Raw genomic sequence first — 13,629 nt, forward strand, 5'->3', positions numbered from 1 at the left:
ATTCCAGGGAGAGAAGAGGAAGAAAAGGGGTGAGTCCAGCCTGGTTTCCTCAGGCAGCCCCTGGGCCAGGACTCAGGAGACAGCGTGACACAGGCTCGGTGCAGGAGGAGGCGTCGGGGCACAGTCCCAGGTCCCCCAGGGCGGAGTCCCGGGCGGGAAGCCCAGTGTTGGGGAGTCCCCACCTCCTCATGGTTTCACTTCTTCTCTCAACCTGTGTCGGGTCCTCCCGTCTGGAAACTCAGGACACGGACCCAGTTCTCACTCCCATTGCGTGTCCGGTTTCTAGAGAAGCCAATCAGAGTCCTTCCTTTCCGGTTATAAAGTCCCCGCGGACCGGCCCGCACGCAGATCGTTCCCAGACCCCGAGGATGCGCATCATGGGCGCCGGGACCCTCGTCCTGCTGCTCTCGGGGGCCCTGGGCCTGACGGGGACCCGGGCGGGTGAGTGCGGGGTCGGGAGGGAACGGCCTCCGCGGGGGAAAGCGAGGGGGACCGCCCGATGGGGACGCAGGACTCGGAGAAGATGTGTCCCCACCTCCCCGGGTCCCGCCCATTCCTGTCGCCCACTCGGGTCTCCCACCCCTCCCCCCTCCGTCCCGCCCCTTTTCCGTTCCCCGGGCCCCCCGCCCCCTCTCGGCCCGTCGCCCTCGGACCCGGGACCCGCGCCCGGAGGAGGGTCGCCCGGGTCTCAGCCCCTCCCTGTCCCCAGGCTCCCACTCCCTGAGGTATTTCGGAACCACCTGGTCCCGGCCCGGCGGGGAGCCCCGCTTTGTTGGCGTCAGCTACGTGGACGACACGCAGTTCGCGCGGTTCGACAGCGACGCCACGCTTCAAAAGGTGGAGCCGCGGGCGGCGTGGGTGGAGCACGTGGAGCCGGGGTTCTGGGACCGGGAGACAGCAGACGTCAAGGTGGTCGCACAGGCTGTCCGAGCGGAGCTGAAGTTCCGGGGCAGCTACTACCACCCGAGAGATGCTGGTGAGCGACGCGGCCCGGGTCCCGGTCACGACACCCCACGGACGGGCCGGGGTCTCCCCGAGTGTCCGGGTCCGAGCTTCACCCCGAGGCTGCGGGACCCGCCCGACCCCCCACCCGGGAAGAGCCCGCGGGGACTTGGACCCGGTGTCATTTTCAGTTCAGGCTCCATCACTGCGTGTGTGTGTGTGTGGGGGGGTCAGGGTCTCACACCATCCAGGGGATGTCTGCCTGCGACGTGGGGCCGGACGGGCGCCTCCTCCGCGGGTACTGCCAGCTCGCCTACGACGGCGCTGAGTACATAGCCCTGAACGAGGACATGCGCTCCTGGACCGCGGCCGACGCGGCGGCTCAGATCACCCAGCGCAAGTGGGATGCGGCCGGTTGGACAGAGCGCAAGAGGGCCTACCTTGAGGACAGGTGCCCGGAGTTGCTCCGCAGATACCTGGAGAAGGGGAAGGAGACGCTGCTACGCGCAGGTAAGAGGGGCCGCGGGGCTCCCACACGGAGAGGAGGAAATGGGGTCAACACCAGGGCACCCCGTCTCTCCGACATCGGGGATGGAGTCTGCCTGGGTTTTCAGACCTGGTACCAGAGAGTCACCCAAAGGGCCACTTTCTCTCAGGGACAATTAGGGGTGCAGCCTTTCAGGGGATGGAGGGGAGACGTCTCAGAAATACCTGATCAGCGGTTCCCTTTGGCCCAGGCAGCTGCCCTGGGAACCTGGGGGACTTTCTCTCTCAGGCCTTGTTCGCTGCCCCACACACAGTGTGACTGATGTCTGACCCCCGCTGTGCTGAGTCATTTGGCCTCCACCCAGGTCAGGACCAGGAATCCCTTTTGTCTCCATCAGAGACCTGCCTCTGACCCTGGGCTGTGTCACCCTGACTCTAGAACTTTCCATAGAATAGATTCTCCCGGATGCCTGTGTCCAGTGTGGTGTGTGGGTTTTGTGCTCGCTTCCCCCACCCCAGTTTCCTGACGATTCTTAGGATGGTCATGTGAGCACTGCTGGGGGGTCCCACCAGGGATGCAAAGGTCCTGAATTTTCTGACCCTTCTCAGATCCTCCAAAGGCACACGTGACCCACCACCCCAGCTCTGACCGTGACATCACCCTGAGGTGCTGGGCTCTGGGCTTCTACCCTGCGGAGATCACGCTGACCTGGCAGCGTGATGGGGAGGACCTGACCCAGGACACGGAGCTCGTGGAGACCAGGCCTGCGGGGGACGGGACCTTCCAGAAGTGGGCAGCTGTGACGGTGCCTCCTGGAGAGGAGCAGAGATACACCTGCCATGTGCAGCACGAGGGGCTGCCCAAGCCCCTGACCCTGAGATGGGGTATGGAGGAGGCCGTGGGCACAGAGCCTCTTCTCAGGGAAAGCAGGGGTCTCTGGAAGACTTCAGGTCGGGGCTGAGGCCTGGGGGTCAGGGCCCTCACCTTCCTTTCTGTTCCAGAGCCGCCTCCTCAGGCCGCCATCCCTGTGGGCATCATTGCTGTGCTGGTCCTTGGAGCTGTGGTCACTGGGGCTGTGGTGGCTGGAGCTGTGCTGTGGAGGAGGAGGCGCTGAGGTAGGGAAGGGAGGGGACTGAGTTGTCTTGTCCACTGGGGGGGTGTCAAGCCCCAGGTACAAGTGTGTCCTGCCTGCTAGTGGGAAGGACCATCCACACACGTGAGCTTTCCTAGTCTGGGGCCTTGTTTGCTAACACGTACTCTTTATTAAATGCATGTGTGAAAATGAGGGACAGATTTATCACCTTGATGATTATGGTGATGGAGACCTGATTCTCGATAGTCACAGGTCAGAGCAGAAGGTCCCTGCTGAGGACAGACCTCCAGGAGGGCGGCTGATCCAGTCCCCACACACGTACTTTCCTCAGGTCCCTGATCCTGCCGTGGGTCTGTAGTCACAGTTCTGGAAACTTCTGTGGGGTCCAGGACTAGGGAGTTCCTTTAGGACCTGATGGCCCTGCCTCCTTCCTGGTTTCTCACATCATGTTTTCTTCCCACAGTTGGAAAAGGAGGGAGCTACGCTCAGGCTTTAAGTGAGTATGGCAGAAGGTTACCTCTGAGACCCTTGAGATAGTGTAGATGGAAGCTCTTGGGGGAGTCCACCCACCCCCATAATTCCTCTTTTAGCCACATCTGCTGTGAGCTCTGACCACATCCTGTTTTGTTCTCCCCCAGGCAGTGACAGTGCCCAGGGCTCTGATGTGTCTCTCAAGGCTTCTAAAGGTGAGTACCTGGAGGGCCTCAAGTGGGGAGGGGTTGGGGCAGAGAGGACAGGACTGGGTAATGGGGATACTTTGGGACAGTTTGAGCATGTGGTGGACTGTTGAGAATGTCACCACTTACAGCCACTAACCTGAATTTGTTCATGATTATCTTCTACAGCGTGAGACTGCCTTGTGGGGACTGAGTGATGCAAGATGTATTCATGCCCCACTTTGTGACTTCAGGAGCCTCTGATCTCTCTTTCTGCAAAGGGTGTCTGCGTTTCTCTCAGCATCGTGTGAGGAAGGGGAAGACTGCCCACCCCCTGCCCTCCATGCCCCCTCCCTGCACTGAGTCTCTTCCCTGACCCACTGTCCTGTTCCAGCAGAGGCTGTTTCCATCCCTGCTTTTACTTTGTGTTACACAGAGCAGCAACTTCTTACATCCTATTGAAATAAGCATCTGGATATGGATTTTTCAGTTCTTGCCATGAAGGGTTGATGAGTTAATTGAAGGAGAAAATGCTATGGTTTCAGGGGAAATAAATGGAAGCACTGAGAACCTTCCAGAATCCATGTGTTGGCTGTGCTGAGTCTGTTGCAGGTGGAGACAGGAGAAGCTGTGAGGACCGAGCGTGGACGCGGACTGAGCCCATTCAATGCTCAGGGCATTGTGGGCATCGACGTGGTCACTCCTCGGCTGGGTGACCTCTCTGCTTCTTTGTCCTTGTCCCTTCAGTAGAACCTTCTCCCACCAAGATCTGTGATCACAGGGACTTGAACATCACCCAGGTCTGGTCTTGTCAGTGAGGGCTTCGTGTGTCCGGGTCAGCCTAGGTTCAGGCCTGACCTGGCCCTCAGCCCCCGTCTTTTGGGTATTCATTGGTTGTTTCTGTAGAGGAATATGACTGGTTTTGTTCTTATTATGAGTCCTGGTCTCATTCTCCTCTGGGTGTCCCCATCTGTCAGCAGCAGGAGGTGTTTTGCCTGTCATTGTCCCCACAAGGCCCAGCGGGACCCTGCACACAGGAGTCTATGGATTGAGAGATGAATTTTCAGGCTCAGGCAGCTCTTGCCTCCTAGGGCTTGATGGTTCTTTCCATTTTTTCCCAAACTATCAGAGGAACCACATCTGGAATTAGCAGAGGAGGGATTCCGTAATTTCTCATCTTAGATAAGTTCCTGCTGGAATTCTGCTCTGCTCGCCCGCCCTCTCTCCCTGACCTGAGCCCTAGTGCTGGCTCCGGTCCAAACTCAGCGGTTTATGAAGCAGAGTCTACTTGAGATTTATATTTGGTTGGAAAGTAGGACCCATAAGTCAAGGCTGTCTGTTTCCTGAGAAGGGAAATATAACTGTGCTGCAGTGTGCAGGAGGGCAGGTGTGGGAGAGAGAAGGGGGTAGGGGGGAGAGCAGCACCTGTGAGAGAAGTGGAGCTGGCACTGATGCCAGTGTGAGGGGACTTTGTAATGTAGCTGCCACAAAACAGCATTGACCTGAGGCTACATTAATAAAGATACTGTCTCTAGAACAGGGAGGCGCTGTCACTGATCACTCACTGACACTGGCTGTGTGCCAGATGTGTGACAGTTTCTGCATCTGGGAAACATCACTGAAGTAAAGTCAGAAACATGGCTGGCCTTGGGGAGCGTCTGTCCAAGTGGGAAGAGACAGACTAGATCCTATAAGCACAGTAAACGAGGAAGGTGATTCTGTCAGAAGGAGATAAGGTTCCGGGAGAAACGCAGTGGGGAAGGGGATGCAGAGTGTGGGGTGTGGGGACAGGGAAGACGGCCGTGTTGATCGGGGTGGTCAGCGGGCCTCACTGGGAAGCCGACCGTGAGGGAAGACGTGAGGGACATGAGGAATTACCCACGAGGACGTCTGAGCAAGTTATTTCCAGGCAGGGAAACTGCAGTGGGAAGGCCCTGGGGCAGGAGTGTGTCTGATTTCTGGGAAGAGCCGGGAGGCCGGTGTGGCTGCAGCAGAGAGTGATGGAGGAGAGACAGGTATGGCCAGACCACGTGGCCGGGAGGACGTTAGAGGGCAGTGACCTGTGCTCGGAGTGAGGTGGGGGTTACAGGACAGTTAGGAGCAGAAGGGGACATGGTGTGATATCCTTAAAGAGGACCGCTGGGGCTGCGGTGCTGAGAACAGACTTGGGGTGAGGGAGGCCGTCGGGAGCCGCAGGAATCTGCAGGGTTCCGGGCTAGACCTGCTGCCCCTGGGGGTGAGCGGGGGAAATAGTGGGAGTGGGGTTCAGGGTAGGTTCTGAGGTGGATATCACAGCGTTTCCTAATGGGTCAGTCTGGGACATGAGAGTCAAGGACCCCACAATCTCAGAGGGCACAAGTAGAAAGATGGAGTTGCTGTCCGCAGAGATGGGGAAGAGTCTGGAAGGAGCAGATCTGAGGGGTGGGGGTGTCACAGACATTCATTAAGAGATGTTGGAGCTGAGATGCCTGTTAGAAATACAATGAGGTCATCGCACTGGCAGTTGGGCAGATGAGTTAAGGAATTAGGGGAAATGTCTGGGCTGGAGAAATAGACTTGGGAGGTGACACATATAAATGATATTAAAGTCTTGAGCCCAGATGAGGTCCCCAAGGGAGCGATGGCTATAGAAGAGAAAGGAAAAGGACTGAACTCTGGGCCCCCAGTGCTGGGATCTGATCAGACCACACTCCCGAGCAGATGGCAGAGTTTGGCCCTGTGTCGATAAGGCACATAGACCAGAGAGGCCCAAACTTCCCTGGGCACAGGAATCACCTGGACATCTTGTTAAGACCCAGAAAGTCTGGAGCAGAGCAGAGATCCTGGATTTATAACGAGGTTGGTGCAGCTGCTGGTGTTCAGATCAAACTTTTAGTAGCAAGACCGTCACCAGGATTCCCACAGGGTTGTGTGTCAGCCTCACTTGCAGGACTTGTTACATAAGTGATTCCTGGTCTTGTGCCTGATTCTCTGAGATGGTGGGTCTGGGAGAGGCCTGAGTGTCTGTAAGCCCATAATCTGTCCTGGGGCTCAGCCAACTTGGGAACCTCTGAGGTCAGTGGTCAGAGCTCAGGGTGGGAAATGGTCTTAAATACACTTTTAAAGGTGTTCTTTTCCTCAGAAAGGGGAGGACATATATCATCAATTATGAGATATGATGTTGTGAGTTACATGTTGTTCTTTCTACCATGGGGTAGAGTCAGATGGAAGATTTAGGAGTTGAGTAACAGGTCAGTATAATAAAATATGTGAATGCTCGTTCCTGAAACTATTCCCCAGATTGATTTCTCAAGCCAACAATGGAATCCAAATTTTTCTAATTTAGATATAAAGTCTATCTATCATCTATCTATCTATCTATCTATCTATCTATCTATCATCTATTTATGACATTGGGGGTCTAATACTATTTTGGGGGAGAACACAGAATAGGCTTGAGGCCACACAACCAGGAACAGATCCACAATCACCCCAGGTTGGGTCCCATGTGGGACCCACTGCCCCTGCTGCTGGGCACACGTGTCACTGCTCACACCACTGACATCCATGTGGACACCAGTCCCTGCGGCCATGACTGCTGTCACTGCTGCTCCTGAAAACTTGTTATGTTACTGCCAAATGCGTTCTGCACAGTTCCAGCCTCTGTGTCACCGCGTCCTGAGTCAGAGTCTGGCATCTGGTCACCTGATGGTGGAGCTTCATGCCGTGTCCAGCTGCAAGAGTGTTGGGGACAGTGGGTTTCCCTGTTTTATGGAGTGAAGTGGCCTCTGCCTCTCACCAAGACTCTAAGTGTTGAAGTTTTCTAATGTAGGAAGAGAGTTCAGGTGCTGGGGGTGAGTGATGGAGAAAGAATGACTAATTTCAATTCTTAAAGCAAAGATCTGAACTGGAACTTTCTCTGGTGTTTTGTAGGCACTCAGGGTTGGCTGGAAGAACAGGGACTAATAAATGATATCCAAGTTAGAGGCTTACTTGCCTACTCACTGTGAATTTCTTTGTGGGATGGTGAAGGTTTTTCCCCTTCATGCAACCAATTTTCTGATGCTCTGACATCACCTTTTTGTCCCTACAATCGGAATCCTGCCACTACCTGTAGTCAGCATCAGACCCCACAGGTTACAGGCTCCATCCCACAGAGTGCCCTCACTTAGGACACAAGTCATAAGTTTCAGGTCCCCATGTTACCTGCACTCCTGTCTGACTTGGGTAGTAAATGGGGGTTCCCCATTTCAAGTTCAATAATTTGCTAGAACAACTCATAGAACTCTGGAAAATGCTAAGCTTACTGTTACAGTTGATCATAAAGGATACAAGTGAGCAACCAGATGGAGAAGTCTGTAGGGCGAGGTCGGGAAGGGTCCCAAATGCAGGAGCCTCTGTCACTGAGTTGGAGTGTGTCACCCTCCCAGTGTATGGATGTGTTGCCCAATTGGGAAGCTCTCTGAATTCTGTTGATTTAGGGGTTTTTTATTTGTTTGTTTTTAATGGAAGTTCTATGATGTAGGCATGATTGATTAAGCAATTGGTCATTGGTGATTGAATTCAACCTCCAGCTCCTCTCCCCTGAGGTCAGGGAGTGAGGCTGAAAGTTGCAACCTTCTAATCATGGCTGGTATTTTTGCTGAGCTGCCCCCATCCCAAAGCTCTCTAGGACCCTCAGCCAAGCGTCATCTCATTGGCACCCCAGAGACAGTCTTCTCACTCAGGAGATTTCAAAGGTCTTAGGAGCTCTGTGTTAGGAAATGGGAACAAAGATCAAATACTTTTTTATTACACCACAGGTCTTTGACCACAGATCCATTTATAGCAAAAGGACCGTAACAGTTAAAAATGCTGGCACATTCGGCCAAGTGGCTTGTTGGTTAAGAACTGGCTTGGGACGCCAGAGGGCCCCGGTTCAGATCCCACATATGAGGGCCAGTGACACTGCCCTCTACAGCTAAGATGCTGAACAACAGCTCAACCTGGAGCTGGGCTGCCATGAGTCCCTGGCGACGGCGTAGGCTGCAGCCCCTGTGCAGTGGGCTGCCACGGGCTACCGTGTGTAGCCAGCAACCAGCGTGAGTGGCCAGCAGCCACAGTGAGCGGCCGTCCAGAAGCCTGAGACTGATCTGCCTCGCCCAGGAAGAGCGCGATGATGATGCCAACTTGGGCCAGCGAAGCAACGTCCTCCACAACTAGACTGAAGAACAAAAGGACAGCAACTTGTCTGTTCCCCTTCCCCCAATTCCCTAGTGCTGTTCCCATCCCTTAATTCCTCAATAAAAATCTTTTTAAAAAAAATTGCTGGCACATTACAGGAGTCCCATTCAGTCATTAACAATTAGTCCAGTCCAGTGTCCTATTGAAGATATTTACATGCCTGATAAATTTACAAAAATTGCTCAACATTTTTAGTCAGAGGGGAAATTCAAATTAACTGTAATGGGATATCATTGCACACCTCCCAGAATGGTTAAAATGAAAGTCTAACAAAATAAATTTAAATAATTAAAAAGAATTTAATTACATCCCTCATATATTGCTAATGGGAGAGTAAATTGATTCAAATACTTTGAAAAATTCTGTGGCCATACGTTCTAAAGCCAAACATTTGCTCACCCTTTACCCAACATTCCACTCCTACTTACATACCTGATAGACTTGCATGCATATGTGTGCCAGAATATAAGAAAAAATCATTCATAGAAGCATGATTTATGAAATCCAGGTATAACACAAATGCCCATGAACATCAGAGGACAGAAGTGTGGTCCTATTCATATAATGGACCCCCTTGTAACCATGGGAATAAATAATCTATAACCACTCACATCCTTAGGGATGAGACCCGGGGATGTAATGCTGAATGAGAGGCAAATACCAGGGGTTTCCCCTATAATATTCTATTCTACCAAAGCCTGACAGAACTCATCTATGCTGTTAAAATTTAAGATAAGTGCTGGCTGAGTGGCTCAGTTGGTTAAGAGTTGGCTTAAGAGCACGAGCTCTGAGCAATAGGGCTGCCAGTTCGATTCTCACATGGGCCAGTGATGCTGTGCCCGAGCCGAGCTGTCACTGAGCTGCCTACAGATGGCAGGATGGCTCAGTTGGTTTAACAACAAGATAGCCTGTTGGATGGTAGGCTATGCCCACCCACAACTAAGACTAAACTTGGCACCTTGAGCTGAGCTGCTGCCTGGATGGCTCAGTGGATAGAGCATGCGCTCTTAACAACAAGGCTGCTGGTTCAACTCCCGCATGGGATGGTGGCTACACCAACCTGCAACTAAGATTGTAACACAGCACCTTGAGCTTAGAGGCTACGAGCTGCCTGACGGGAAGCCAGATGGCAACTGCCGCCCTCCACAATGAAGATTGAAGAAAAAAAACTTCTCTGGGCCCCTTCCCCAATTCTCCAACACTGTTCCCCTCTCCCAACACCCCAATAAAATCTTTTTAAAAAATCAAGATAAGAGTTACTTGGGGAGAGGTTGGTTTATGACTGAATAAGATGCAAGAGGGTTCCCTGGGTGCTGGAAATGTTCCTTGATGTGGCTGTTGTTTATCTCAACATTCACTTTGTGAAAATCCACTGCACACTTATGATTTGTCCTCCTCTTTCTAGGGATGTGTTAACCTAAAAATAAAAAGGCTTTCAAAGTGAGAAGCAACAAGCATTTGACATAAAAAAAAAAAGCTATTTGGGAAGCATCGATTCAGACAGAAGCCCCAATAATGTTCCAGTTAGGAAGCTAAGGCAATGGGTATTTATGGGAAAGGGAAGGGGAACAATTACATCAATGGAAGGAAGGCGTTTCTATTGGTGCAGATAATATAATCTAGTGATGCTAACTCTAAATAGTTAAAATGTTCAGTTAGTAGTCAGAATAACGGCTTTCTTCTTATCTTTGCAAACAGTTCCTTGGGACATAATGTTGCTTTAGGCTCCGTGTAAAGGTCATTTGCCCTCTTTTAACATTTTGGACATAAGATGTGTAAAGTAGTTTCTCTGGGATGACAGCTCCTGCTCCATCTTAAAGTGGCTCTGTTTAATTTTTTTTTGACATTTCCCCCATTTTGATCAATATCTTTCCTTCAAAGCATCGCTGACAAGTCACTGGGAAGCAGCACTGATCAGTTATTAAAGTACCCACGGCCCTCTCTTGTTAGGACAGCTCATTTTCGGGATGTCAGGTCACTGTCGGTCTCTTTTTCTCTCGTTGCCAGGAAAACCCATTCTTGGTTTGTCATGTCCCACGTGGGAGGGACAGTGGTTTTCTTTGTTTTTAGAAACTTTCGGTTACATTGGAGCAACAATTCCAGCACAGAGGAAGGCTTTGCCACGTGTTCCTTTAAGGGCAGACGTCTTCTGTAGTTTCCTGAGGTTTTTTATATAAAGTCTCACAGGCTTCAGTGATCATTTCAAAAACACTAAGCAACTGTTACCAGAGTGGTGTCCTTATAACATCAAGACATGTGAAACAAACAGTTTTGGAAGAGCAAATATTTTATAATAACCAATAAAATGTTAAGTTCAATTTAAAGAATAGATTTGAACCAAGAGGCAATACCTGAGGGCAGTTAGTTGAAGATTAAAAAGACTTGAGGTGTCAGTGGGCACTGTATGTACTCATTTGATTTGTCCCTGGATTTTATTTAGATCTAAATAAAAGGTGTTTTATCCAAGTACAACATGAGGTATTAACAGCAAAGCAAATCCCTCCTTGCTCAGCTAAGATGTGGTCAAGAGCAATTCTACTGCCTAATATAATTCACATAAGGGAATTTAAAGACTTTTCCTGGTTGGCTTTGTTTTAGTGGTAGCTACAGCAATTTCCTCCAAGTTTTTTGATTCGTTGATAATCATGTATTTTTTTCCTTTTCATACCTGCCCAAGTAAAAGGTATTCTTCCACACCTGGTGCCTTCATGGGTGCTGACATGGCCAGGCATGAAACGTCCTTGTCTGTGTGTGTAGTTAGGGTACATTTGGACTTGTGAAGTAGGTGTAAAGACGATGCCCAGTGTGACCTCCCAGATAGAAATTAAGGGGAAAAAGCAAACAACAACTGTTACTGTGAGTGGTTGACCTCTCATATTTTTGTGAGATCAGAAGAAATTAGAGTGAGAAGAAAGGAAGGGGAATTATACAGGCATGGTCTGCAATCTTGGGTTAGCTGTCCACAACAGATGTGATCTGCTTCATTTCCTAGTAATTTTAAATTTCAAATGTTCTGTTGGTTGAGCAGCCCAGCTAGGTGCAAGAGTGTTCTTTAAATTGGGAAACATGAATCCAAGAGTCAACACCTTTAGATCTGGTCACACATGGATGAGTTAAGAGGACCTGAAATCTGGAGGCATCGGACAGAAAGAAAAAGATAAATATTTTAATTTTATTTACAAAGGTATGAGTATAATATACCAAATTTCTGTAGGTCATAGGTAGTTTAAGGAAAAATTTTTCTATATCTGGAAAACAGGGAGAAAAAAACAGTAATATTTTATATGTCAAGTTATAAAAATGATAATCACCCTTACCAGTTTATTTAGTCCTATGTTATCAATTTTGTTGATCTTGATTTTCTTGTTACTAGTTTTATAAATGTAGTTTTTCATTAGAGTTCTGTAAACCTTTACTTAGTTTAATGTTATGTTATTTAAGTTACCAGAAATCTGTATTTTAGAGTATTTGTAAGGTTTTTTTAATGAATATTTGAAGATGAAACACATTTGTAAGAATATATTTTGACAGAGCATCAGAGTAAAGCCATAACTGCCTGTAAATTACAGAAGACTTAAAAATGGCCATGGTTAAAGGTCTGGTGAGAGTTCATATACATACGAGGTCTGACAGTTGAGCTCGCCAACTTGCCACAATGTGCTTACATTGGCAGCACTGTACAAACAGCTCAGTAAGGTTTCATAACGTTGTTATATCAGTGTCTCACAGCTGTGTTTGTGTTGACATGTGGCAGTGTCTTTCTGAGTGGCGTTCATTATTGTTGTTGCATGTTTTTGTGTGCCGTCACAAGAACGTCTGAGCTAGAATTAGAGCAATGAACAAACATTAAATTTCTTGTTATACTTGGCAAGAGTGAAAGTGAAATCAGGGACATGTTAGTCCAAGTTTATGGGAATAATGCTATGAAGAAAATGGCAGTGTACAAATGGATTAAACATTTTTCTGAAGGGAGAGAACACGTCACTGATGAAGAGAGGTCAGGATGGCCAGTAACAAGCAGAACTGATGATAACATTGCAAAAATTTGTCAAATTGTGCATCAAAATCATCGGCTGACTGTGAGAAGCATAGCAGACCAAGTGAACATCGACAGAGAAACAGTTAGGAAAATCTTAACTGAAAATCTTGGCATGAGAAAGGTGTGTGCAAAAATGGTCCTGAGGAAGCTCACCGATGAACAAAAGCAAAAGAGAGTCAAAGTTTGCAAAGACCTTTTGGAGAGTCAAGACGATGTTTTAGGCTGTGTTATCTATCACTGGTGATGAAATATGGGTGTACCAATATGACACTGAAACAAAGTGTCAGAGTGCACAATGGAAGCCAGACAATTCTCCATGACCAAAAAAGTTCTGTCAGTCCAAATCAAGAGGCAAAATGATGTCACTAAACTTTTTTGATATCAGAGGGATTATTCATTATGAATTTATACCAACTCGACAGTTGACCAAGTTTACTATTTGAAAGTGCTGAAAAGGCTGTGTGAAAAGTCAGACGTAAATGACCTGAAATTTTTGCCAATAATTCATGGCTCTTGCTATCATGACAATCCACCAGCTCACACGGCACTGTCTGTGAGGGAGTTTTTAGCCAGTAAACAAATAACTGTATTGGAGCACCCTCCCTACTCACCTGATCTGCCTCCCAATGACTTCTTTCTTTACCTGAAGATAAAGTAAAGATTGAAAGAAAGACGTTTTGATGACATTCAGGACATCAAGGGTAATATGACGACAGCTCTGATGGCCATTCCAGAAAAAGAGTTCCAAAATTGCTTTGAAGGGTGGACTAGGAACTGGCATCCTGCATAACTTCCCAAGGGGAGTACTTCAAAGGTGACGATAGCGATACTCAAAAATGAGGTATGGGGCCAGCCAAGTGGCGTGATGGTTAAGAACTGGTTTGGGATGCCAGAGGGCCCTGGTTCGGATCCCATATATGAGGGCCAGTGACACTGCCTTCCACAGCTAAGATGCTGAACAACAGCTCAACCTGGAGCTGGGCTGCCGTGAGTCGCCAGCCACGGTATAGGCTGCAGCCTCTGTGGCAGTGGGTTGCCATGGGCTACCGTATGTAGCCAGCAGCCAGTGTGAGCGGCCAGCAGCCCCAGTGAGTGGCTGTCCAGAAGCCAGCGACTGATCTGCCTCACCCAGGAAGAGCGCAATGATGGTGCCAACTTGGGCCAGTGAAGCAACATCCTCCACAAGGACAGCAACTTGTCTGTTTCCCTT

General features: G+C 49.5%; 1 protein-coding gene across 1 annotated transcript; it reads left to right on the forward strand.

The window, feature by feature from the left end:
• The first annotated feature begins 329 nt into the window (after window positions 1-329).
• Window positions 330-4,037, forward strand: LOC109377720 (HLA class I histocompatibility antigen, A-30 alpha chain-like). Its single transcript, XM_019634155.1, has 8 exons — window positions 330-441; window positions 710-976; window positions 1,177-1,452; window positions 2,038-2,313; window positions 2,431-2,544; window positions 2,986-3,018; window positions 3,161-3,208; window positions 3,368-4,037. The coding sequence occupies exons 1-5, from the start codon at window positions 369-371 to the stop codon at window positions 2,541-2,543; spliced, it is 1,005 nt and encodes a 334-aa protein (XP_019489700.1). The 5' UTR covers window positions 330-368; the 3' UTR covers window position 2,544; window positions 2,986-3,018; window positions 3,161-3,208; window positions 3,368-4,037.
• Window positions 4,038-13,629: the final 9,592 nt, after the last annotated feature.

The sequence above is a fragment of the Hipposideros armiger genome, unplaced genomic scaffold (genome assembly GCF_001890085.2).
Source record: "Hipposideros armiger isolate ML-2016 unplaced genomic scaffold, ASM189008v1 scaffold_1523, whole genome shotgun sequence".
NCBI classification, from domain to species: domain Eukaryota; kingdom Metazoa; phylum Chordata; class Mammalia; order Chiroptera; family Hipposideridae; genus Hipposideros; species Hipposideros armiger.

Coding starts and splice junctions, on each gene's coding strand:
- LOC109377720 (XM_019634155.1), top strand. CDS start 369: ATGCGCATCATGGGCGCCGGGACCCTCGTCCTGCTGCTCTCGGGGGCC. Junction 442..709: donor CCTGACGGGGACCCGGGCGG/GTGAGTGCGGGG, acceptor CCCTGTCCCCAG/GCTCCCACTCCCTGAGGTAT. Junction 1,453..2,037: donor GGAGACGCTGCTACGCGCAG/GTAAGAGGGGCC, acceptor GACCCTTCTCAG/ATCCTCCAAAGGCACACGTG.